This window comes from Podarcis pityusensis (genome assembly GCF_964106645.2).
Source record: "Podarcis pityusensis genome assembly, chromosome: 5".
Lineage (NCBI taxonomy): Eukaryota > Metazoa > Chordata > Lepidosauria > Squamata > Lacertidae > Podarcis > Podarcis pityusensis.
Window position 1 is genome coordinate 80,001,193 of NC_138032.1, and position 27,506 is coordinate 80,028,698.

General features: G+C 43.7%; 1 protein-coding gene and 1 long non-coding RNA gene across 10 annotated transcripts in view; one reads left to right on the top strand and one right to left on the bottom strand.

The window, feature by feature from the left end:
* The window catches only part of SH2D4B (SH2 domain containing 4B), a 92,404-nt gene that overhangs the window by 19,043 nt on the left and 45,855 nt on the right, over positions 1 to 27,506 (bottom strand). For 6 of the 7 annotated variants that reach the window (XM_081005033.1, XM_081005036.1, XM_081005032.1 and 3 more), the window contains 2 exons: positions 20,134 to 20,344; positions 16,521 to 16,648 (listed from right to left, as the gene is read on the bottom strand). In XM_081005033.1, the coding sequence (XP_080861159.1) occupies positions 16,521 to 16,648; positions 20,134 to 20,344 (339 nt within the window). Of the gene's footprint in view, positions 1 to 15,033; positions 15,275 to 16,520; positions 16,649 to 20,133; positions 20,345 to 27,506 lie in introns of those variants that run through there. The other variant, XM_081005038.1, reaches the window with a different exon arrangement.
* On the top strand, positions 82 to 14,426 carry LOC308476962. 3 transcript variants are annotated; one of them, XR_013986282.1, is made up of 4 exons: positions 82 to 212; positions 6,662 to 6,813; positions 12,911 to 13,110; positions 14,095 to 14,426. It is a non-coding gene; the product is annotated as an uncharacterized lncRNA (long non-coding RNA). The 3 variants fall into 3 exon arrangements; XR_013986283.1 differs by having other exon boundaries at positions 12,911 to 13,069; XR_013986284.1 differs by having other exon boundaries at positions 12,914 to 13,069.

Below are 27,506 nucleotides of genomic sequence, written 5' to 3' on the forward strand. Positions count from 1 at the left end.
AAAATGCCTCCTGATTGGCCGATACGGTCATTATGACATCACTGGTCTCTTTGTCCAACTACATTTACAGAGGTTCCTGTACTGAGCTGGACTTTTGCTGCCTTTATTGATAGATCAGCTGCCATACTGCAAACTTGTCTCCTTTGTGGGTGGACAAATGTTCTTCATGTCTCCTTAAAATACCTGTGGGAACTAGGGATGCATAAGAAGAGGTAAGCTGGTGGGGAGCAGCAGCAGGCAGGGTGAAAATCTGCAAGAGAAGAATGGCTGGATTTGTGTAAAAGACACAGTCGTGGGTGGGGTTGAAACTGACTATGTCTGGATGCAGATGGAATCTCCCTGGGGTGGAGGAGCCAAGAGATGGGAGTAGGTCAGAGCAGGGTCGTGGATGGATTGATGCTGGCTCAGTTCTGATAGGTTCAGCCTAACTGATGGGTGCTTCAATCAGAATCCAAAAGAGGCACCAGATTAATGTGAGGAAATGCTTGATTTCTTAGGTAGCATTTATTGTTTCTAAACTGGGTGTTGCCAGCTGCTTTAGTATCCCTGCTCTTCAACCCTAAGTGTGTGGACATGCTGCAGTTGTTTCCTCCAAGGCATGGGGTAGATCTAGTCCAGGCTTCCTCAACCTCGGCCCTCCAGATGTTTTTGGCCTACAACGCCTATGATCCCTAGCAAGCAGGACCAGTGGTCAGAGATGATGGGGATTGTAGTCTCAAAACATCTGGAGGGCCAAGGTTGAGGAATCCTGATCTAGTAGATCTTCTTGGATCTGGATTGTATTTCCCCTGATTTGGCATTTGCTAGCCCCCACCCCACCCCATGATCTCATGCAAGGGAGCGTCCCTAGTTTCATTGGTGGAATGTTGGAAGATACATTTTGTGGGTACAAAAGAGGAACGCAACATCAGCCCCCGGTATTAGCAAACACTTACATCTCTATGATTCTATGAATTGTGTGTTCTGGGTGTGGTACCTAAGACTGCATCACAAAGTGGTATATTGGAAAGCTCATCTTAGCAGACAGTCAGACCTGCTCCCAGGAAAGTGTTCAACTGACTGCACGGGGACTCCCTTCTGATGTTCATGTTTAGGACTGCTCTGCCACAAGTGGGAATATAAACACTAGAGCGCTGCAGTTCAAGATCTGCAAAGCTACTATCAGGGTTGCATGATGGTGGGAAATTCAGGACAGACATAATTAAATCATAAATGTTGCTTCTTCGACTACCCCCCTATAGAGAGACACATGCACAGCAATGGGAGTTGTGTGGTACAGGACTGCAGTAGGAAGGAGAAATCCCCCCCAAAAAAATTGAGCAAAAGGATTTTGAACCAGAAAGAAGATCCCTCCACCCAGTTTTGGGCAATTCCCCTCTTACAATGCAGCTTTATATGATACACCTCCCTCTCTTGGATAGGGATTACTGTCTGGAGAGGGTTTTGGGGTGTGGGTGTGAGTGTGAGTACAGGAGACTGTAGGAGTAAAGGAAAAGAAAGGCTGTTTTCACAAGCCGCCTTCTCTTTGTGCCACTTTGGGATACAATTCATAGTAAAGAAAATAATTAAACAAGTAACTATTAATAGATAAAACCTAAAGAGACATTGTAAGACAATTGGAAATCTGAAATAGTGTGTCCATGTATCGCCACCCCCACAACCCTTGGGGCTTGTTTTCAGTAGTTCTCTTCATATGAATGCTGCAGGCCTGGATTATAAACATCACCCATCAGGTTAAACTATATACAAATGCAATTGGTCCTCTCGTTATCACCAAGCGCCTCAAAATATTACCGTGCACTGTGATGAATGACAGTCTCCTCAGCCGTGAACGAAACGTATACAAACCACAGCCTTAACTCTCAAAAACTCTGAGAAGTTTCATCAAGGAAACCCTGCTGAGCGCAGTACACTTCGGGGGGGGGGGGATCCTCCGGGACACATTAAAGTATTACGAATGTATGTCACAGCAGCTGTCTCCTAACACTGCAGGGTTGCATTATTGCTCAGCAGTGCTGCACCATGATGAATTAACTCAAAGAACTATGAATTTTGTGACATAGGCTGAGTCATTGCATATTGACTCATTGATCTTTTTGTCTACAAGGCCTTCAGTGGAATTTGAGAGAATCGCCAAGGGGTCTCACCAATTTTGCTCTCTGAGTTTTGACCCTTTTCCAGTAGTTACTAGTAGGTTGTGCAATTCTGAATTAATAAGACTCTGTTTAGATGTCTGCTCAGCATTCTGTTTTAATCTGCACCAAATACCTTTTGGTTGAACTGATTCTCATGTTGAAATGTTTTGAAAGTTAGGATAAATGAGAAGTCCTAAAAAGGGAGAAAAGATCCCATCTCTTGGACCTAGATCTGCCATAAATAAATTCAGTGTTTTTCCCCCTAAAAAAATAAATTAGGGGCACTGTCATTTTCCTACTCATATTGAAATACTGCCCCTCAATGAGGCCAAACTTAGATTTACAAAATGTTTAAGGGTATGTATACCCCTGCGCCCCCCCCCCAGAAAAAAGCATTGCATAAATTTTATTGTTTTTCAAAAGCCTCTGAAGCAAGAGGCCATTAACAGTTCTTGAATGTAATAATTCCATATGTTACAAACACTTTACGTGAAGCAATCTTTCCTTTTGCTGGTCTTAACCCAATAACCACAATCAATAATCGACAAGTATTGAAGGGCTATTATTGATCTGATTGGCTTCATTTCATCTCTGTCTCAAATTCACCATCAACAGAGCGTAAATGTTTTGTCAACAACTTCAGTTCTTCATTGATACACCATCTTTGACTTGATTTCAATTATTTAATGATGGACGAGTAAAATGATTGGTCCGGCTTTTGCGTATTGAATAGTCAAAAAGGTTAATTGGGCAGCCTGAAAAAAGACCAAACATTGTATTACTGTCATTGAGAAGTTACTAATTTACTAGAGATGCTGATCTCTCTCTCTCTCTCTCACCCTTCACTGCTTTCCTTTTGGTGGCAACTCATATTGAACTGTGTCTCGCCTGCCCTAATTGCAATTTGTTGCTAATGTGAAAATAACTGTTTGCTGTAGAAGCCAGTTAAAGCTAGGCTCAGCCTGTGTGTCAGAGAGATGGCAAATGAGCCCAAATACTGGGAATCCTTTAAAATAAAAACAGGACATAAAGAGCCATCTCAGATACAGTGGTGCCCCGCAAGACGAATGCCTCGCAAGACGAAAAACTCACTAGACGAAAGAGTTTTGCGTTTTTTGAGTCGTTCCGCAAGACGAATTTCCCTATGGGCTTGCTTCGCAAAACGAAACGTCTTGCGAGTTCTTGCGAGTTTGTTTCCTTTTTCTTAAAGCCGCTAAGCCATTAATAGCCGCTAAGCCGCTAAGCCGCTAAGCCGCTAAGCCGCTAATAGCCGTGCTTCGCAAGACGAAAAAACTGCAAGACGAAGAGACTTGCGGAACGGATTAATTTCATCTTGCGATGCACCACTGTATTCAGGAAAAACATATAGCGCAGCTCCTTTGGAATGGTGCCACAGCAGAATACATGTGAAGAGGCCTAAGCTAAAATCCTCCTTTTTCATACAACATGTAAAATGTCATAAGAAGCTTTGGCAGCATGATAAAACAGAACCATCTCAGTCCATCAAAGGCCTGAGGGGAACAGGTAAGACTTTACCAGCACTGAAAAGATGTCACTGAAAACACCAGGTGATCCTTGCTGGGGAGAGCCAGATGGGAAGCCACAACTGAGAAGGCCACCTCCCCTTGTCATCAGCCTTCATGCCTCCTCTCAGAGGAGAGAGCTGGAGAAAGGACCTCAGATGAAGGTTAGATAGCCTTGTGTCAAGCCATTACTATCCCACACTATCTGGTACATTTCCCCACCATTTTCCTTATTGCATAAAGCAGAGGGGGGGGAGCAGGTTTTTGCACAAGAGCACCAAATCAGCTTCAATTGTGCAACCTGAATTTGCCTGAATGTGATTGACTCTCACCCCCCTTCCCAAATTGCAACGGCCTGGAAGCCCTCCAAGGCTGCTGCAGTAACCAAGAGATTAGTAGCCAACTCGTTTCTCAGAGTTGCTCCCAGGCTGCCAGTCTCCACTTCCCTGCCCACCTGCTTCTCAGTTTGCCATCATCCCTGATGGCCAAGGAACCAGCCTTTTCCAACAATGCATCCGAATCAGAACTGGTTTCCTAATGTCTTCCAACAGATTTCTGATCGTAGCTCAGATTCAAAGCACCTCGTCTAGTGCCCGTGAACCACTTAATCTGAATTATTTAATTTCAGTGACACTGCTGCAAAAGAAAACTGTTGTTTAAAATAGGGTATTAATTTTGTATGCTGCCCAGCTGGGGGGGGGGGGCGGCGGATATCATTCTTTGCAGCTTATTGAGCAGCATTACTAAAATATATATTTACGACGCATTGTAAATTACAGTCTATACTTAACTACAAAGCCAAGGGATAAGAGGACTTTGAAACCAGAACAAATTAAAATCACAATTCTCTTTAAAGCCATCCTAAGAAGCAATGCCTTAAGTCTCGGTTTTACAGTAGCCACAGTGTAGAAAGTACAATCAACAGGGAACTGTCGCCAAACCTAACCAAATATCTGTGCACTTCTACTAATTCTTTGCAATATATGAATTCATATTTGCCACATACAATACATGGTATCTCTTTTTGGATCAGTTGCTTTGTGTCAATGAAACAAGTCCAAAATCTACCACAAAGTGAATGTTATACCCTTCACAGAGGGGTCCCCCCCCCTGCCCAAACAGACACATTAAAAGCACACAAGTTGGAAATAATTTTTTTCCTTAGAAACCCACATTTCAATTAAAGATTAAATAGCTCCAGGGAATTTGAACGGTTCCCTCCCCCCTCTTCTAAATTGCTTAAGCTCAAGTGAGAACTTTCTAATTAACAAAGTGAACTTAATATTTGTCTAGTTGCTTCTGATGCATTTATATATTGATTTTATTTAATGGGTGCTAGAATAAAGGTTTGTCTTTTTAACACTAAGGAAGTGGTAACTAGGCACGGTACTGCTGGGAGAAGGAAAGCTGATAGCAAAGGAATATATTCTTTCAAATCCCAGCACCCACTTCCCCTGATTCACCTTGTTTCCCCCCAGGAAAGTAGGCTACAGGTCCCTTATATTCCCAGGTCGTGGACCCAAGCAAAGCCCACAGGCCCAGTTTGGTCTGCCCCCCGGGAGCAGCCTGCCCCCTTGCCTGCTCGCAATTGGCTAATAATAATAATAATAATAAATTTTATTATTTATACCCTGCCCATCTGGCTGGGTTTCCCCAGCTGCTCTGGGCGACTTTCAACAGAATATTAAAATACAATAGTCTATTAGTCAATAGACAATTGCCTGCTCACAACTGGCCAATTGTGTGAGCAGCAGAATCCCCTTCCACAGGCAGCAAGCTGAACCCCACCATCCAAAGGGGACTTCCTGTTAGCAATTTCACTCCTCTGATGCTGCAGATGAGATTGTTGTAAATCACATGCCTGTCTGGGGAGAGTGTGGGAAACGGAAGACACTCTTATTTCTTCCGCCGTAATGTACTTTCACTTTTACTTGTTCTGTTTGTTCTCTCAGAGCTGAAGAGAATGGACGCCATCATGCTTTTGTCTGCACATAGTGTGTAAATAAATAGTAGAGCAGATCTACGATGTCTCACTCTTCTTGCTGCGTTATGCCAGAAGATTAGTGTGCATATACCAGCTGGTATATGTCGCTGAGCGCACTGAAGACGAGGGGAAATGCCTTTTCCAGAGCTGCGTGTACTGGGGGATGCTCAGAGTTTGGGGGGTTGCAGGCACCCCAGGGCGTTTTTCCAACACCTACATCAACATATCACAGTGGGCAGGGAGGAGCACCAGCCCACAAAAGTGCCAGCTGAAAAGTTTGGCCAGACTTTTGGCACTGAAACTCTCTCAGTTACTCTGGAAGACAACCTATGCTCGAAGACAAGGGATCTGTGACCCTGTTGTTTCTCCTGTACCTCTCAGCAGCTTCTGATACCATGGGATTCTTCTGGACTACTTTTACAGGATGGGGGGGAGGGGGCATACCAGTGCTCTGGAATTTGTCTCTGCACATCCCATTGTTGTTCCTCTGCCTGGTGGTGGTGGGTAGGGGTGGGGCCTGAAATTCCCTGCATCTGCATAATCTACATCCTTCAGAACTGTATGCACCTGGGAATGTATGTGGGTTTTAAATAATAATAATAATAAATAATAATAATAATAATACATAGCTTGTGTCGTATAAGCTTTTACTGTAGGTAAACATGCAAGCCATATAACTGCTAAGGATGGAAATGGGGCTAAAGTCTTTCTCGAGCGTCTGAGAGAGGCTACAAAGAAAGAGCCTTAATTTATATTCACCACAGGCTTACGTTTTCTTACCTGACCCCTTTGGTCCACATAAATAAACTCACATTTTTTATATGTGTACAAAACAGCTAATGGACACCTACCCCCCAAAGCCTGCTTTTTATTTTCTAATAATCCTTCTGCTATTTCTCCATTGTAATGTCAGTAGGTTAAGTATTGTCTCCCACTGCTTCCTGAGTGACAACGTTTTGCAGTCTGATCTCTCTACATATTTCTCTGTAATCACGTGCTTTCCCTTGGCATGATTGCAGAGTGCAAGCAACCCCATTGAGAGCCCGTTCATGAGCATAATTTTGCCTTGTCAAGCCTCAAAAATATTGTGGTTCCAAAAGAAACTTCAGATTGACAGCTTCAGCAACTTCCATCTAGAGGCTGAAATCGATAAGGATGTAGTCTTATGGAGGTAGGTCAGTAGGAAGGTCGTCTGCAAAAAAGTTACCTGTAGCGTCAGTACTTTTACCATTATATTTGCAGTATTTTTCTTCAATTTCTTTATTTCTTTTATGAATGGCTTCCCATGATGCATCACAAAGCAATTCGCAATATAATGACACATATAAAAGAGTTACGGTATATGCAAACTTCCAAAGCACCCCAAAGGACTTTAAAAATCCTTATTTCAATTTGTGGTGCTTTGGAGAGATCCCACTTCAGCTCAGACAAGACCCAAATCTACCCAAAGTGGATCCACCTGGTTCCTGATTTGGGATCAGTTCTTTTGCACGCCTCTATAAGGGACATTCCCCGAGGCAGGAGAGTGAGATGCAGAAAGCCAAGTCATTTTTCCAAGTTCTGATCACATGTTAGACTTAAAATGTGTGCTGTGGAATCTAATTTCAACGAGCATTGTGTCCAATTCCATTAGTAGTTTTATGCAAACATTGAGCCTGAGCCAAAATCTATGTAAGAAATATTTAATATGAGTGAGAGTCAAAACATTGGATTAATTATCAGATAGTCATCTACTAACCCATTTAATGTTATTTTAAAATAGCTCTTAAATGGAATTTGCCTTTATCTACATTGGCCAGAAAATGAATTTATAAATGCTTTATTGTTAATTCACTTCAGAATATTTCACAGGAAGTGATTCATAAAATAAATAAATAGTATTGAACATGAAATTAATCTAAAGAAGGAAGTGTTCTTTAGGCTGAAACTGTAGCACTCAATGCGATTTTCTAAGTACACATGCATAGCAGGAATGAGGGAGCTGCAGCCCTCCTGATGTTGGAGTCCAGCTGTCATCAGCCCCAGCCAGCATGACCAATAGTAAGGGATGCTGAGAGCCGCAGTTCAGAGACATAAGTTCCCAGAGATATAGGTTTGCCCTGCTAGGGTATGTTGGGAAAAGGTATTGAAAGCTGTCCCAGCATAACTATAAATAATAGTAAGCATCATACAGCAATCTTGATGACATGAAAGCATTGGATAATCAAGCTGTTGTTGGCATCCATCTGTCTCAAGAGACAAGGGAGTGTGCCTCCAGGGGTGAAGCCAAAACACTGTGTTAGCAGCACTGAAGTGACTTCCCAGGGGCACAAGCCTGGGCAGTTTTATGGAGGTCGTGGGCTGCCCAAACGACAAGACCCCCTTCTTGGCCTTTGGGTCCAAAGGAAAGCAGAGCAATACATTGGCACCAGTGTGGCTGCAGGTGTTGCCAAAAGGCACCATCCAACCATCTTAGGGAGTCCACTCCTGATGTTTGTAGTGTTTACTCTTTAGTCTTTTCTTCTCCTAAGGATACCCTACAAGGCAGCAGACATTTAGGACCAGAGTTCTCCTTCTCCTAGATGGACTACCTTTCCAGGTTGATGAGCCCCATCTGCCCCACCCCACATCTCCCTCTACAGCAGGTGCAGAAAGCACCTTCTTGACCTTTGGACTCACTATTGGTTTGGCTACTCAATCCACTGAAAACTGTCTTCGCGTGCGATGGAGCTTAAAATGAAAGGAAAGAAGCTTTTCTGAACAACCCTCATGGTCAAGCAGCAGTGGTGGTAAGCAGAGCCCCAGATTTGTGCCCCTGAACTTAGTTACATCATCTTTAATTATGCCAGTACCATTCCATATGGATTCATGTCAGTGGCAGCGCTGAGGATAGTGCCAGTGCGTGTAGTTATCTGTGTCACCACTGGACTGGTGAGTGGAGCTTTTTGTTGTTAAAAACTCAGCCACCTCTTCTTGAAAGATATACCAACATCCCACCCCTTGAAAGCCACCAATATTCTACACATACCCTTTTGGGGGGAGATAAGTGACTGGAAGGACAGATCATGAAGCTGAGGCTCCAATACTTTGGCCACCTCATGAGAAGAGAAGACTCCCTGGAAAAGACCCTGATGTTGGGAAAGATGGAGGGCACAAGGAGAAGGGGACGACAGAGGACGAGATGGTTGGACAGTGTTCTCGAAGCTACAAACATGAGCTTGACCAAGCTGCGGGAGGCAGTGGAAGACAGGAGTGCCTGGCGTGCTCTGGTCCATGGGGTCACGAAGAGTCGGACACGACTAAACGACTAAACAACAACAACAACAAAGTGGTCCTGCAAAAGTATACGTGTGGGATTCTGACCTGGCCTGACTTTTGCTATCATGCTCCACTCATCAGACTCAGAAATGTCTGGAAACACCCCCCCCCCCAAAAAAAACACACACACACACTTAACTAGCCTACAATAGAGTAGTCCATGACTGGCTATTGCTGCCTTCCATTTCTGTACACATAGTTCTTGGACATGTTAATTATCAGTTGCTAGGATTCAGACGAGAACAAAACAGGAATCAAAAGCAAAAACACCTGCAAATCCACATGCCCTGGCATTGGTGCACATCCTTAATTAGTGACATGGATGGTCTTTCATTGCTTAAGCCTCAAGATTAGATTAAAATTTTACATTAATACTGAGCATTGTCATGCCCAGGGCAACTCGTATCCAAGGTACAGGGGGCTGCTTCTATTTCTTAAGCCTTCATCATGCTTCAGCAAGCAAGTCTGTTTCCACATCTGTGCTAGCACCTGATGTAATCACATTTCCCCCCTCTTTTGAATCAGTAGCAGCTCTCCAATAAAGCAATCTTTTTTCCATCCATCATCTACAGCCTTGGTGCATAAGCACTTGACTCCCAGTTAAACACAAAGGAAAGATGTTCGGTGCATTGTGGAGGGTTAGCAAGGCCTATTTCCACATTGACAATTAGACCGTCGGCATGAATTATTCAGCCCTCTGGCTCTCTGGTTTCAGAGCAACAGCAGTGCTGGCCTTTTTCGCTTCCTTTCTCCTTGCCATATGCCCCAGATCACGTTACCTCCCTTAGATACTCTTCTTTCTTCCTCCAGGAGGCCACGGCTCTAAAACATTTATCGTGTTTGCTAATAACGTCTTGGTGCAGACACTTCTCAACTACAATGGCCCTAGAATGACAATCACAAGGCCTTCAAAAGGACGGGCAGCCTTCTCAACAATTATTAAAAACTAAAGTGAGGTGACATGTTGTACGAAGGATCAAATTATTTGTGAGAACAAAGGAGGGAAATAACCACCACGGTGGCTTCCCAGGGGAGGTGAATTGGAGTCAACAAGGCAATCAACTTTTCCCCCCTTGGTACTGCTGAAGACTGACTGACCTTGAAAAACAGCCATAATCACCCGGAGGCAGTCTTGTACGCCACCAAACATTAATGCAAGTATTCTACAACCACCGAGGCACTGATTACAAATGAACACTGGAACCCTCGACCAAATGCTTCCTTATTTTTGTCTAATCGTTCACCTCAAGAGTACTGCAGCTACGGTGTAGCTGAACCTGTTTACTTCATTTCACTTACATTTTCCTAAGTGTCCAAAAGTGCTTCGCTTTTTCTTCATGGCACACACTGAAAATACATTTGTGCAGTTTCAGTTATGCGGCTGTTAATGTCAGGTTTGTTTCCTCCATGCCCTCACTATCGAGTCGTCAGCCTCATTTCCCCACACTGATGTTTAATCCAATTGTCTGACACAGCTGATGTGATTTGTCCATGATTTTGCAATGCCGCATCTGGGATGCTGAGAAACAAAATTACATAACACAGCCAGATCCCCCAGATCCCTCATTCAGAAAGGCACTAAGTTGTGACAAAACATAATTTCAGAGACATCTGTGGTGAACACGGTGGCCCATGTGGCCACCTTAAAACAGCCAGAGAAAAGCAAGAAAAGAAACAGCCACTGCAGTTTTTCCAGTAAGCCCTCAGCCCCCAAGCACTGCTTGATTTCCTCATGCCCTCTGCAGATTGCCTCATTTTTCTTCTCCCACTCCCGACCCCCTGATTGGCACCAGAAACGTTCTCATCCCATTTACTGTGGCAGCAAATACATTCCCTGTTTCTGCTGGGTCCCATTTCTCTCTATATATATATTTTTAACTCAGCAGCTCCAGAATGTAAGAAGAGTCCTGCTAGATCAAAGCAATGGCCCATCAAGTCTAGCATTCTGCTCTCACACGACTGGAGGCAAAACCAGTGAGAGCAAGGAAGCATTGCCCTTGTTCTGCTTCAGCTTCATGATGTTGCAACACAATGGTCCTTAAGGAAATAATACCCCCAACTGTTCTAGAATGTCTAACGTGTAATATTATTCCAGGATTCTAAATCTCCATAGGTACAGGAGGCTCTGTCCTACAAACATTTGTCTTACAACTCACAAACATGGAGATAGGAACTTAGTTCACTCGTATCTGTTCCCCCTGCTCATGGTTAGGTTGTGCACTTGAGTAATGCCTGAAGAAGGCTAGACTGACCTTTAGTTGATTCCTCTTATATTTCACTCTTCCTCTGAACGGAATGACTTACTTATCATTCTTAGGTGATCCCCTGCCCATTGTTTATTAATTAAATTTCTAAGCTGACCTTCATTCAAGGATCACAGGACAAATTACAATATAAAGACACAAAAATACATAACTTAGTAACAAACAATAACAATATCCCGAGAGAGAGAGAGAGAGAGAGAGAGAGAGAGAGAGAGAGAGAGATTAAAAGGCCAGCTTGTTTTATTAGCCAAAGGCTTGGGAGAAGAGAAACATTTTCTCCTGGCACCTATAGATACGTAATGAAGGCGCCAGGTGGACCTCCTTAGGGAGAGCATTCCACAAATAGGGAACCACTGCAGCAAAGGCCTGTTCTCATGTTGCCACCCTCTGGAGCTCTCATGGAGGAGGCACATGAAGAAGGCCCCGATGATGCTTGAAGGGTCTGGGTTCATATGGAGAGAGGTAGTCCTTGAAGTACTGCAGTCCTGAACCATCTGAGGCTTTACAGGTCAAAACCAACACTTTGAACTGGGCCAGGAAACTAATTGGCAGCCAGTGCAGTTGGGCCAGTATATACTCAAAGCACCTTGCCCCGGTAAGCAGCTTGGCCACTGAATTCTACACCAGCTGAAGTTTCTGAACTAACTTCAGAGGCAGCTTCACATATAACACATTGCAGCAATCTAGCGTAGAGGCTACCAGAGCACTGAAGGCAGAAGTTAGGCCTTCCAGACAGGGATGTAGTTGGTCCACTAGTGAAAAGTGATAGAAGGCAGCCCATGGCACCTAAGTGATAGCAACAGATTCAGAAGTACCCCCAAGCTGTGTAGCCGCTCCTTCAGAGGGAGTGTAACTCCATCAAGAACAGTAGGAGTTACCAGTAGGAGAACACTTCAATCTCCCAGGACATTCTATACAAGATCTCAAAGTAGCTGTTTTACTACAAAGGAATTTCAGAAATAGACTGGAAAGAGAAGCTGCTGAATTACAACTCATTACCAAACTTAAAACAATGGAGAAACCTGGTTTGAACAAAGACATTGGATTCTTATCTCATTATACATGACTAAGCCATTTCTCACCTTCTCACCCCTTGCCTTTTCCTGTAAGACCTATTACAGTCGTTAAGAGTCGTCAACAGGCTCATCTCAGCTATCTGCCAATCTCCGATTCCCACCACCCTTCTAAGTAATACCCCTCCCCACCTTCTCAATATATAGAAGGATCTGGTAACTTCTGTTTCAGTGTATCTGAAGAAGTGTGCATGCACACGAAAGCTTATACCAAGAACTAACTTAGTTGGTCTTTAAGGTGCTACAGGAAGGAATTTTTTTATTCCATCAAGAACAGCAACCTCCCATCCATCGAGTCTAGGGAACCTCCCACTAAGAGTTCCTCAGTCTTATCTGGGGCCAAAAAGCTCTCACTCCCCCCAAGCATCACCCTCTGGTAATGACCATCCAAGTAAGAGCAGAACCACCGCAAAGCGGTGCCACCCACCTGGACAGTGGCTCCAGAAGGATACCATGGTTGATGGTATCAAAAGTTGCTGAGAGGTCAAGGAGGATTAACAGTGACACATTTCACCCATCTCTCCCCCAACAGAGGTCATCATACAAGGTGACCAAAGCACTTTCTGTGCCAAAACTAGGTCTAAACCCCGACTGAGATGGATCTAGAAAATCATTTTCCTCTTTGTTCTCCAAGCAGCAGAGGAGGACCCATAGGAAGTTATCCCACGGTATCGTCACAACAAACCTGAGAGAGACTTTAAGTTAAAAGACTGCCGTTGGGTCCACTCCACCAGTACTCTAAATGTGTCCTTGGACAACTGCAGCATCTAACTCATGACACTGGGCATTTAAGGTATAACCCACTAAGAACTTCTCCTGTGCAAATCTATTTCAGTGAGTAGGACCTCTATACCTTGATAGGGCTTATGGAAAGAAAGGGGAGGGATCCTTATGTCAGACAATCCCCTCCCAATTTTTAAAAAATTGTGTGTTTTAGCCAACCCCGCTAAATATTATTTCAAGTTTAGGAAGCTTGTTATGCCTCCATTCATTTTCTCATAACAATACAGCCCTTTTATCTGTACTATTCATTCTGTGTAATGACTAAGGTAGCTTGAATTTAAATCACATAGAAATTGACTTTCTTTGGCATCTTGTAAACACTCAGACCTCTTCTATTTTTCTTTTCTTTTTCACAAACCCAGATACATGGTGAATTTTCATCTATTTTATTTTATCAAAGATATGTCAGCGATTTGTGACACCGCACAAAGGGGCTTTTGATTCAAGTATTTCCTGCTGTTCACCAGTTCAGTCAGCTTCCATTCAAAGCCCCTCCAGGTCAACTGGAACAATCCTACTGATTCCCATTGGCCCTGCAATAATATCTTCCCCCTTGTAATCAAGGTTTACAGGCACGCCCAAACCACAATTTCCATCCCCACAGTGAACAGAGCTTTGCAATTCGCACCATCTTGAGCTCCTTTGGAGAAAAAGTCAGAATCATAGAATTGTAGAATTGGGAGGGATCCCGAGGGTCATCTAGTCCATCTCCCTGCAACACAGGAACATGCAGGTGTCCCAAATGGGGATCGGACCCACTACCTTGGCATTGTCAGTTTCACACTCTAACCAACTGAGCTGCCTATAAATGCAACGAATAAATAAAATAAAATTTAACGAATGCAGCATTACCTCACAAAGCACTTTGCATGTGAGTGTGAGCAGGTTTACCATTATTTCTAATACAACAACCTATTGATTGAATAGTTCATACATGATATATACTTTATTCTTGCTTTTCTGCAGGGCGGGGGGTGGGAAGAGGCAAAGATACTCAAAGAGTACTATTCAACTACACTTTCCTCACCAACGTAGGCTTGGTTCCAAAGGGCTTTGTTTCAGCCAGAACGCAACAGCGGCCAGATTCAGTCCTTGTATTAAGGAATTTCTCGCGCTTTGCTGAGACAGAGGCAAAAAAGTGGTGTGCAGTTGATGGTGGCTGAGCAGCTCAAGTGGTCATCAGAAGCAGCTGATATTTTGAGTCAAGTGCTCTACAGATCTTCTCAGACCACTCAGCAGTTTCATGAGAAAAGGGATTTCACCTAGGCTTTGTTGTAAATGCTTTCTGCCTGCCAGTAGGCCTGACCCTACACCACCTGCACAGATCTGTCCTCGAATCCAATAAAACCACAGGAAAGCTAAAACTACCCATCTTTTGTTGCTGTTTCTTGCTTATTGGTGTTCTTACTTTTCCTTGCACAATCACTTGCTATCAATGACGACATCAGATAGGCAAATCTGACTGGCCACACAGAATAGACACTTCTCTGTTTACATTGTGATCCTTGGATGGGTGGGATTACCAAAATAATTCATACAGAAAGGGAGGAAGAAGCAGCCTCTGACCAGCCCAAGACAAGATGATACCCCTTTCCCCATTGCACACACACAAGCCCACCAGACTGGCAGCTAAATCTTCACTTTGAGACTGCTGACAGGTGTAGCATCCTCTACCACATCTGAGGCAGCAGACCAGAATAGGGGACTTAGGACAAGCGGGGCAGAGGTAAAAGTGAATGCTGCTGCTCCTTCCCACACTGCATCTGCCACCTGAGGCAGTTGCCTCATGCCTAATGGTAGGGATGGCCCTGCCTAGCATGCAAAGAAGGCAATCAAAGCAACAACCACCAAGCTGCAAAGATATCACTGAAAAGGGTAATTATTTGCACAACCAAAGTATTTTTTTAATAGAAAATTTCTACCATATCAAAATTGTTTGATACTGCTTGAAAAGTGAAGCTGATAAATATTTGGCACAGTTCTAAATAAGACTAAACGTTTTAGGCTAGATTTTTAGGACCAGAATTAATAGCATTCTGAAAGCATTTTTGATTCATTAAAATATATTTTTTTCCCTCCGATTACTTCAGTTCAGTTTGAGGCAGGTTATGTTTCCTTCCACCAAAAGGCTGGCTTGCATGGACCTTTGTCACTGGAACCAATGCAGTAATTAATCAAGACAGCAACAAAAATGCAAGAGTCGCGGCACTGCGAGCTACAATATTAGGGAGAAAGAAAAGCAATGGAACAATCATATAATGACACTCATTCTTAGCACTTTGTGACTATTGGATATTTAACCTTTAACACCTTAGCAATACAACAGCCTTGTAAGGCAGGCCAGTGGTATCATTATCATTATTATGAGCAGACCAGAGGACTAAGACAATGCCAGAAAATGGCAAGCCTGAGATCACCTAGAGAGCTTATAGCTAAAGTGAGATTAAGAACCAGAAAGCTGTCAGCTTCCAAGCTCAGAGGTCAACCCGTTGCTCACTGGGCTGTACTACCTAAGACTGCAGGTAAAAGTCCACATGCCTGAAATTTCCTTTATATAAATAGTCCCTGCACACGGAACTTTAGATGTCATGGAGAAAGGATTTAGCCTAGCTTTCTCCCTAACGTGCTAGTTTTCTACGTGCAGTACAGTACGGGCAACTCCCCATTTATGCAAGCGTCATATTCCAAAGCACTGCACGTTTAAGTGAAATCGCATATTTTGGAAACGCCATTGAAAAAGCCTGCAAACACCCTCATACCCCTGGAAACCCTTGAAAAATCCTTTAAAAAAACTAAACTCCATGACAATCCCTCCCTTCAACCCTCCTTGTTCAAACTCCAACTTTGCACAGGCCTCAAAGTCGGTGCTTATACTTGCAAAGGCTCATGGGATTTCTAGATGCTATTTTTGCGCCATTTTTGCACCCTTTCATGCCACTTCCAGGTTAGGAGCAGTGTGCGCATGCATGTGCACATGTTCCTCAAACACACGTACATGGGGAGTTGCCTGTACAGGACAGCATTAATTCATACGTGTTTGCACATTCTGAAGTGGTACACGGAATGCCTATGGAGAAGACACCACAGAACACCTAGCCTCCTGTCAGCCATATTGCTGGGCTTACCAGCAGGGAAAAGTGGTGGAACAGTGTGGACACAACAGTGGAAGCACTGGACCGGCTCCACTGATGCACTTATCCCATGCCTATTTTGACCACTGCACTGCACCAGCTAATAAACATCAACAAGGTTAACAAAATACTATTTCGAGAGAGATGTAGCTGTTCCCTTCTTTTATCTGTAAAAAGGCATCTGTGTTTTGGGGCTCAGGCTGTGCACGTCTCATGTGCTATAGCTTCCTCCAGGAAATAAACAAACCTCTCGAGCATCCCACCCCAGCCACTATAAGCTTCCCAGAAAAGCACTTCAGCCTTAAGAACGCCAACAAATAACAGTTTTACCATGAAACCAAGGCGCCACAGTATTAGCGTTCCTCTCGAATCCAGCACGGCGCGGAAGCTGCTCTTCTTTGAACCACTGAATAATAACTTCTCTGGAGAAAGGCCTCAGAGGCCGTTCCCAGGCTTTACTGTATTAAATGAAAAGAAAAGAAGGAGGTTAAAGTCACACGGAGATTGCTGTGCCGAAATGAAATTGCACATGATGGAATAAAAGGGATTTCTTTTCTAACCAGTCAATGAGGCAATTATGGTTTGGAAAATGCTATTTCCCACTTTCTATAGTACTCTTCAGGCTAATTAAACATGAGGTTTGATTACTTAAACATGGGGGGTGCATAAAGAAGGCACCAGGCAAGTCTTTTTGCCAAAGCTATTTCAGAACCAGGGGGCTGCCACCCAAAAGTCCATAGTAGCCACCCAACCAGGCTTCAAGAAGGTGAAGAGACAAAGCAAAGAGTAATTTTCAGGGTTCAATGAAGCAGCACACTAAAATGGTTTTGAGGCTTTTCTCCCAGTTCCTGAAAAGTGATAAGAAACCTGAGTCTATGGAAAAACCAGGCTTAGTTTGTTTTATTGGCTTTCATCCTGGAGGTGGAACAGAACCTTATCTTTTGCCCATCTTCTCCATCCAGAGCTCCTGATGTAGGAGGGCACTGTTTGCACCATTTGTCTGCATTCATGCCTCTACAGCAGCGACAAGGAACATTTTCAGTCTGAGAGCTGCATTACCTTCTTGGGCCTGGATGCTAGCGTGGGTGGGGCAATAGATGCAAGTCCAACCATGAAAAAAACTGGTCTGTACATGTATAAGCTACAGGCATCCTGACAATTCAATGAAACATTCCAGCCAGGGGAAAACAATTTAGCAGTCAGTTATGAGTGTGATTGATGGGAGTCCTTGGGGCCAGATAAAGATGCCTGGTTGACCACATTTGTCCAGCCCAGCCCAGCCCAGCCCAGCCCAGCCCAAGGTTTTGGTTCCCTACTGCTGCTCTAGGGTGTGTTCTCTCATTCTTCCAAAGTCAGCATTGGATCATTGGCTAAAGCTGCCCAGAGTGCCTAGGGCAACCTAGTCGGATGGGTGGGGTACAAGTAATAAATTGTTGTTGTTATTCCAACCCTCCTTAACCAGCCCACTGCATTTACATGGAGGGTTGGAACATTGCTCAGCCACCTGCATAGAATCCCTTGTCACCTGTGGTGACCAAGCAAGTTGTCAAATACAAGGCAATTCAGAGAGCCCAAGACAGAATGGTAAGGCATGTGGGGAAAGCTGATCCACACATTGAGATGCCTTCACAGAAATGATAGTGTGGAACCATTCCCATGTAAACATATTCATCCATTTGACTGAACATGCTCACAAGCCTTCCTGTGATGGGAAATCCTGAATTACCAGGGCTCCTGGTAGCAAAGGTGCTTGTAAGCATGTTCAGTTCAACATGCTGTCAAGCCCCTTCTATACCTTCCCATGCAATATGGGGAAGTTGAGGTGGGTGGAGTGGGCACACCCAAAGCACGTGGGGGCATAAGGGCAGGGACAGCATGCATGTGCCTGCTCCCCCTCCCCAAACCTTCTCACATTCTTCTGAATCCACAAATAAGGCTACTGCAATGATACAGGAGATATTGTGCTGCAATCATCAAATTCCACTAAGATGATCTAAAGATCTAAGTGTATTTTCCTGTGAGCATCAACTTTCTAGCTCTCCACAAGGATGAAGATAGCAAGGCAACCTGACTCTTTGATCATACAGTAATATCACTTAAGAGATGGATAAACAGCTTTGGGTAAGTACGGAATAATTGGCATAGCCTTGTAAGGATCTTCTTGGTCTCACTTGAGTATTAAGAAAGCATTCGCATCTAAATTATTGCTGAATTCCACACTAAACAGTTGCACTTTAGAACTTAAAAGGCTTAGAACTCAAAGCTGAATAATATTTAATAGCCCTTCACAATTATTGCTTTTCTTAATGTTCTTATGACTTTATTTTGGAAGAGCCTCCTTCATCTTAAGTGGCTTGGAATAACAAAAATAACCACAGTATCGCTACAAGAAGCAACTCACCAGCAAAACATAGAGAATTCACTGCCTTTCGGAGGCTACATTTTTTTATTCCCTAATCAAGCTGGGAATGCCAGCAACCATTAGAGGCACAATTCTATATCAAAACACAGCAAGACAAAGGGATTGCTTGTCAAAGCGGAACGCAAAATGCCGAGCAGGAAGGGACTAGGGTTCCTTTTGCCCTGCTGAGCTGCCAGACTTCACAGGAGCAAAGACTGACAATTGAGAGTCTCGGTATTAAAAATGAAAATACAAATCGACGCAAAGAGACTTGCACTTACTTAGTGGAACTTTTGGTGTATGCCGTTGCACATTATAAAAAAAACTAACAGCATGTTCGGGTTTCCACTCGCTTGTTCATAACACCAAGACTAATTAATAATATCATATGGTGCCGTGTAAACCCAAGAGGAGCCACTGATAAAACTTTGCCTAACTCCATCTGCTATGTCGGATTGTTTTTCACTGCTGGAAACCCACAGAACTTACCAGACAGGCAAGGGATCAATAAAAATACAATCAGAGGGGGCATTAATTTGGCCAAAAGAAAACTCACAACTAAGTTGAAATGGATTTTGTAAAGAAATTCTCAACCACAACCTGACTTGCTTCATTTGCTGCATTCTTGATTACGAAGATTTCTGATTTTTTTAGTTTTAGAGGAAAACGGTGCAAAAGTACTGAACTGTACAAGGGCCCTCAGATAGGGACTCTGTCCATAAAACCCAGGTGCTTTACAGCCTGTATTGGCAAAGCTACGTTTGCCTGTGGTCCACTCCTAATACTCAGCTTGCTTGGTGATGCGGTATGTGAACTACTGTATGTATGGCAGACACGGCAGCTATGGAGTGGAAGCAAACTCAAGGAACTCTAGATTGTGGTTTAAGCAGGCATTGTTGTCTTTCTTTAAGCATACAAAAGTCTCTCTGCCTGGAATGTGAGAAGCAGAAATGATAAGGCCTTAGTTGGAGGTCAGGCCATGCACCAGTCTGAAGAATGTACAGGATTTATAGCTCCTTGCTGTTAAGTAAATTCCCCTGCTTAAAAAAATTGAAGCAGTGACTATTGTTGACATTGTCATAGCTGGAGGTAACACAATGTGCCAACATGAAGAACTTGTTACTTCTTAATGTTAAGCAGATCCCTCTGCTTAAAAATAAACAAAAATAAACAAGGTGCCAGTTTGTTGATGACATTGGTATAATTAAGAGGCATCTAAAAGGAATCCACATAACCTTATGCCATAATACATTAGTTAGTTTTTAAGGTGTCCCAAGATTGATTGTTTATGCTTTAACATATGGACATGATCAACTCTCTGCAAAAAGTAACCACTACCTTAAAATGCACTGATATTTAAAATTGTTGGTTTGCCATTTAATTCTGAATGCATTCCAGAGCAATGTTGTCAAGAATCTTGCTTCCTCCGCTGCCTCTTCCCATGGGGAAACCAGAAAAGGCCTCCATATAGGAGTCAACAGCCTCCATATAGGAGTCATAACATGTCAGTTAGGCTGGGTCATCTTATTAATACAAACAAACCTGGTTGATACCGTCATGGTGAATGCTGGAATGGGACAGGCGTCATTCAGCTTTGCTTCTGGCTCGATATTCAGACCAGCTGCCTGGAACAGGTTACTGAGACCCGCCACTTTTCCTTTCTGGATTGCCCGCAACGATTGCCGCCGGTACTCATCCCGGGCCCGGCGTGCTTTATGGCTCCTTTCCTCATCCGCAGCTTTTGAGCGACGTACTGTAGGGATGAGGAAGGAGAGACTCATCAGAGTGTCTTTGCTTTTTCAGCAAGCCAGAACATGCAGTTCTAAGTTGAAAGGTAACATGTCAGCAACATGGAAAGCCATCGAATCCCAACACATCAAGGTGAGGCTGGAAGACCTTCTATACCTAATAGAAAAATAACACATAACATTCCACAAATAAGGCACCAAGGGTCAAACTTTATATTGTTTGGCTAAGCCACAATGACATGCTCACCTCGCCTTACCAGCTTGCTTGCTTTTTTCTGTGCAGAGACTTTTTAATATAACTGTGGGTTTAGAGCAGGAGTTGCCAACACAGTGCACATGGGCACTATAAAGACTTTCATTGGCACCCATGGGCAGGTGCTCCAGAATCTGTGCTTCCATTTTCAAAAATGTAAGCCTCTAGCCCTCCTAAAACTAAAGTTATGGAACCAAAATGTGCATGCCCCTTTCTAAATGATTTCTGTGAAATGAACTAGCCTGTGTTTTCAGCCAATGAGTAAAGTCAGAAACTGTGATTCACAAGTGAGTTGTTTTAATGCCAGGCAGTAGGAATCCCTGAGGTCAGTAGCATAGCATGTGGGGCCAAGGGGGCCATGGCCCCAGACACAAAATTCTGAGGTGACACAACCAGGTGCCCCCATGCAAGTGCCGGTTTCTGCAGGGATCCCTGTCCCACTGTGGTGAAAGCAGCTGAGCAGCCCAGGTTCACAGTGAGTGGGCATGGACAGAGGAAGGCAGGCAAGCCCAGCCCAGAGCTCCTCTCTGTGGGCATTGGAGGGATTCACCCACCAAGGGCCACAGCAGCTGGCTGGGGCCTTCCCAGGACAGACAGACCCCCCACTTGGCTCTGGTGGGGGGGCGCTTTGCAGATGTCAGCAGCTTGCCTGCCCTGGGCACCAGCAACACATGCTACATCACTGCCTGAGGTGCTAAAGTGCTGCATCTTTGCCTCCCCTTTAGTACATTTTTCCTGCTTCTGTCTTATTTTATAGTGTTTGGGATCACCATAGTTTGTCCTTCCTTTTCCCCTAGCAACCAGGATGCATCTTTCCTATTGGGGGGAATGGGGGATCTGTTTTCAATTCAATATGAACCTGCCTAATTCACATGTCTTGAACTAACGCACAAACCAAATTGCAGCTCTGCTATGAAACTGGCACTTCTTTGAATGTTGCTACCAGGTCCTGAAGGGACCATCAGTCATCCTGAGAGGATTCTGTTGCTGTATATTTTATCCCAAATATTTGCTTTGGTATTTTATAATTATAAACCACCTTGGGTGCAGTGGCAGAAAAGCAGTGTATGAATGCAATAAATGAGTAAATGAGGCAAAATTTCATTGGGAAAAAAATGTAGACAGAAATTGGGGCTAGGGTCCAAAATGGAGAATGCATTACTGGCACACAAAAAACAAGTGCAGAATAATCCTAACAGCAAAACATATTGGCTGCTCTGATAGGATTTCTAACCGCAAGTTCTTTGATAAAGATGTGAACGAATTCCTACTGTGTTGGGAATGAACTTGAGCAAGTCGCATCATTTGGGACAGATTAGGAGATCTCCATATTTTATGGCCTCCTTTGCTTTTCTGAAGAGCAGTGAGTCACAGGGCTAGGCTTGGATGTATATTATAAGAATGTCACATGAATATGCATCACATTTTTTTAATGATTTGCTCCAGCTGCTAGCTTGTTAATAGTCCTTGGTCTGTAGCTAATTTGGGAACAACTCGCAATAAATATTCAAGATAGAAATGGTATTTGACTGCAAACATTGCATGGTATGTTTCTGTTCTTCAGTTGAAGGGGGGGATAATTCTTGGAAAACAGGAAAACACGCAAGCTGAGATCGCATCAATGAAAATTCAAGTAGTGCATGCCTATTATCCATGCACTGGCAAAATGCCCATCATTATGACAGGTGCCATGTGTGCAGAGGGAAGAAATGGCACACCACAGTGCATTTCTGTGCGATCTACGAACAGACACATCTCTCCAGGAGCGCAAGTGAGAGCCAAAGTCAGGTGTTGCCCTGATCACACCAGCGTGCTCACAGGTGCAATGTTTTGCTTTTCTCCAAAGAAGCATAAGGCAGCCATTTGTGGCCAGGGGGCCATCTCGCCCTCAGGACTGTGGGCTTGGATCTCATCTATAAGCTCCCTACTGGGGTCAAGAGGGAAGCCATCACCACCATGTCTTACTTGTGAGAACCAGAGAAATCTGGCTGGGCGAATGTTATCATGCCAGACCTTGCTTGGACCCAGCAATGAAATGAAGCGCTGGTGTCCACATTTGAGAAATGCCCATGTAACATAGTTTGTTTTTTTAGCACTAACAGGCTATATATTTCAATTACCTATAGAAGAATGGTGTTGTTCTTTGTTTGGCTCGACGAAAGGAACCACAGCAGTGAATTAAACCGAACACTAAAATTAGTAACGCTTCGCCTATTGACTTGGCAATAAATAGCGGTGGGATGATGAGATGAATCCCCATTCTGTTGGAAATTCCATCTACTAAATAAATTAGTAGTGTCATCAATATCATTGCAACGTTCACCCTCCACAGCAGCTGCGCTAGCAATGCGCCTCTTCGACCCCCCCGACCCCTGGCACTGCTGAGCACAGCCGCTGACTTGGTGGTGGCAAGACATGATGGGACCTGGCGCTGCTCCTAATGGATAATTTGGCTCCCGCAGTCAGCACATAATAGCAAAACGACGCAAACACTGACATCGCTGCATCTTCCTGGCCTCTGATGCTGGTGGACAGAAGCCAGGTTGGCACTGCCATACAGTTGAGGGGTAACAACAGGGCATGATTAGTCCATACAGTCTTGGATCATATGAAGGCACACGCCTGAGATACAAGCAAGGACCAGAGGTGTTATTTCAGTAATGGGGCAAGACTCCTCACAGCATAAGTTAAAACACAATAAACAGATATATTAAAAAGAAAACAAGTGTGACCCAAGTAAAACCAGCATTGAAAACATGGATGGAAGATTGATATAAAATGGTGATAGAGAACTATAGATAGATATAACTGTGTTTTATGAGGATCATGAATATTGTATTTCGTATTTTCTTTTTTCTATATTACTCTTTTCTTTTGATCCTTTTATTATCTTTGTATAAGAGAGTTTGGATTTGATTTCCTAATATGTTAAAAACCTCTAATAAAATTCTACAGTGGCACCTTGGTTCTCAAACTTACTCCATTCCAGAAGTCCATTCCAAAACCAAAGCATTCCAAAACCAAGCCGTGCTTTACCACAGAAAGTAATGCAAAATGGATTAATCTGTTCCAGAGTTTTAAAAACAACCCCTAAAACAGCAATTTAACATGAATTTTACTATCTAACAAGACCATTGATCCATAAAATGAAAGCAATAAACAATGTACTGGAGTCACACAATCAATCAATCAGTAGCTGAACTGGGTTCCACACAGTCACAAAAACAAAACAAAAGAGCCACAAAACCGCAAAAAGAGCCACAAAACCGCAAAATAAATAGTAAAATCAGGCAAACCTCAGCATAACACTCAAAATGGAAGCATCACACTCAAACTGGAAGCATAACACTCAAAACAGAGCACGTTCGGCTTCCAAAAAAAGTTCGCAACCCGGAACACTTACTTCTGGATTTTCAGTGTTTGGGTTCCAAGTTGTCTTAGTACCAAGGCGTTTGAGAACCAAGGTACCACTGTACTACAAAACACAAAAACATACACACAAACAAAAATACAACACCCACCCTCAGAAGACTCTGCCAGTTAGTTGCCAATGCCTGTCAGAACAAAACAGTTTTTGCCTGCTATTGAAAGCAAACCAGAGCGATACCAGCTTAGCTTCCCATGGAAGGGAGTTCCACGATCTGGGAGCAGCCTCCAAGAAGGCCATCCTTCTTTCTTAGGAGGGAGAAATGGGTCAGTGGTCTCTCATTTAGGTCTAGACCTCCCCTTTCAGTGGTGATAAAGTTACCACTTCTCTCAAGTAATGAGATAAGGCTTTTTACTATTATTGAAGATATATTTTTATTTTACAGTTACCAAGTTCCTGTCTCCCCACTCCCCCATATATCCACACAGGATCACTTATAAAAGGGCAGAAATCACGTGACACCCAGATATAGCTCAGTTGGCAGAGCATGAGACTCCTTATCTCAGGGTCACAGGTTTGAGCCCCACGTTGGGCAAAAGATTTTTGAATTGCAGGGGGTTGGCCTAATTGACCCTTGTGGTCCCTTCCAACCCTATTATTCTGTGTAACCCCAATGACAGAAATCAGGCAATCCCAATACTAAGGTTCCTTCCAAGTCTGCTTCAAGAGACAGTATCTCCTTTTCAGCAACAGGGCTTAGAATTATTCCTGAAATAATCAGTATCCCACCCCCATCCCCATTGATTAGAAGCTAGGTACAATCATAGTTAATGGGAATATCATTTGTCACATGCAAAATTAATTTGGTTCAAAGTGACCTGATCTCATATGAATGGCAGGTCACGGTCCTTAGGTAATTGACATTCAATAAATTATTCCAAATTCTATGAATAAGGTTGTATTCATAGATAATGTGGCCCCTGCTATAACACAACTGAGACCCACAACGGCACTCAACGCAAGGCAGCGTTACTTTGGTTGTTACTTTGTAAAGTGCTTAACATTTAACCAGATCACAGCAGAAAATTAAAACAAATCACAAGCCCGTGCCCAAAAGTTTGCAATCTAAACAAATACGACACAAAGGGAATCAGAAGGACGACAAATGGGATCCTCCTAAATCGAGGGTCGTGGTTGTGCTTGGGACCCTTCAGCCACCCCCACGGGGTGTGTTGTTGCTAGGCATGGCCCAAGCCTTATCTGTTGGGCCCTGGGATCACGCTTGGCTGTTTGGGCCAATGGGGTGAGTGGCATGATCCTGGGGACCTATAAATGCAGCAGCACGATGGGGGTGGGGCACTTGCTTCACGCTGCTGAACACCCTCCCTCCCTCCCTATTTTAGGCGCTGCTGTTTTGGCCTTGCTTTGGATTGGGTCGCCTGCTTTGGAGCAGGGGCTGGGTAGGAATTTTTCCATTTGGCAGATTGGCTTTAGCCACTTGGTTTTCGCCTACCCCCTTAGCAATCGTCAGAACTTTGTAAGGTTTGGCAGTTAGGCATTGGTTTATAGAAATGAGCGGGAGGGGAGGTGTGGCCATCACCTGCCCCTCCAGAAATAGGTTAAAGGAATCTGGGTGTCCTGGATCTCGTCCAAAGTCTGCTTGAGGGCCATGCCAGGACCACAGGAACCCCAGGGTGAGCTTCAATTGATCTTCACCGTTGTTGCTCCCTCATTTGGTGTTTACTCTTTCAGACTGCCAGTCAGAGAGGCAGGAGTCAGTTCCTGACCAATGCCTAAGCCAATACCGCTCAATTTGTTTTGTAATCAATAAAGCTGTGGCCTAAATTTTGCCCAAATACTTAAACTAAAATTATGTGTCCATTTGAAGTTATTTAATGGGAAAGGGCTTGGGGGCCTCGGGATGCAACATTATATATTGGGAATGCCAGTTTGAACTTATTAAGCACATAAAAATAATCAAGCATGCATCCTTACTCCTCCCTCGCCAGAGGTAGTGAAATTCCTCCCTGGTGCCCTGAATATGGCAACCGACTTCATCTATAGCAAGATCAGATCCAACCTACCCACTGAAGTGGGTGTTCGAAGCACAACAATCGGGAGGGACGGTGGGAGACCCAAGAAAGGTATGCAGTGGGCCCACCTTTATTCCTGGGGTCAATCAGGCAACCAATCCATTGGCCAATCTGTCAGGCAGGCTCACCTGGAATCTTTCCAGCCACAGGGAGAGGCCTGTTACATCTCCCTCTGGTGGGAAGACACAGCACAGGGACTGCTTTGGCAGCAGGCTGGCCCTATTCCTCAACACCACACTACTGTGGAGATAGGTGGAATTATTAAACCACTCTGGAATTTATAGCTCAGTGAGTGGAATAGGAATCTCTTAACAACTCTCATCCCCCTTAAGAAACTACGGTTCCTAGGTTTCCTCAACAGGCTTCCTCAAACTCGGCCCTCCAGATGTTTTGGGACTACAATCCCCATCATCCCTGACCACTGGTCCTGGTAGCTAAGGATCATAGGAGTTGTAGGCCAAAAACATCTGGAAGGCCGAGTTTGAGGAAGCCTGCCTCAAGAGAAGCCACTGTACAAAGTGGGATGATACTTCTTTAAATGTATAGTGCAGATGGGACCTTAGATACAGACAACTCAGAAATACTAAGAATAAAGTGCAGGATTAATATCTTTTTGCATGGTCTCTCAACCATGTGAACCGTACCTGTAGTCTGAAGTGGTACAGCCCCAGCAAAAGTTTGCTCATCTTCTGGTTTTTTGGTTTTTAAAAAAATAATTAGCCTAGAGTCTGAGGTTTAAAACCAGTAAATTCCACTTATTACTACTAGTTTCACTGTCCTTGACTAGGATTCTCAACACACCAATATATTTCTCTTCCAGGACTAAAGTGGGGAATACAATGATGATGCAGATAAAATTCACTTTCATATTGCTTTTTTCTGGTGCTTTTTATTAGCATTCTTCATAAACCCAAAAATGAAAATGAAATGAGATAAGGTGGTTATGCATTTTATTGGGCCAACTAATTTGTTTTGTATTCTTTGAGACCCAGTAAGTAGCAATAAGCTAGCACAAGATTCATAAACAAGAACTCACCAAGGAAAATGGAAAATACGCAGAAAATCACATCAGTCCAGCAAAAACAACACTGAAAGCTCAAAACTGGAGCAAAGCTTTTGTGTTAAAATTCCTGTAAAATCAACAGGAGAGGTGTTGCTTCTCCAACCCCCCACTCCTCTTGTTGTCTGACTCCAGATTCCCATCATCTTCAGCTAGCATGACCAGTGGTGTTAAGGTCAAGGTGGTGGGAAATGCAGTTATCAGTGTTTGTAGGGCCACAGGTTCCCCATCCCTGATCTAAGCTATTAAAGCTCTTTCTTCCTGTTGAGCCATTTAGAAAGGCACCGTGTTTTTGTCCTTTCTAATCCTACCAGTTCTTCCGGATCACAATGCTTTCCATTCAAGGCCCGGCTCACAAATCATACGGCATCACACTGCCGTTTTCTCAGGCTAA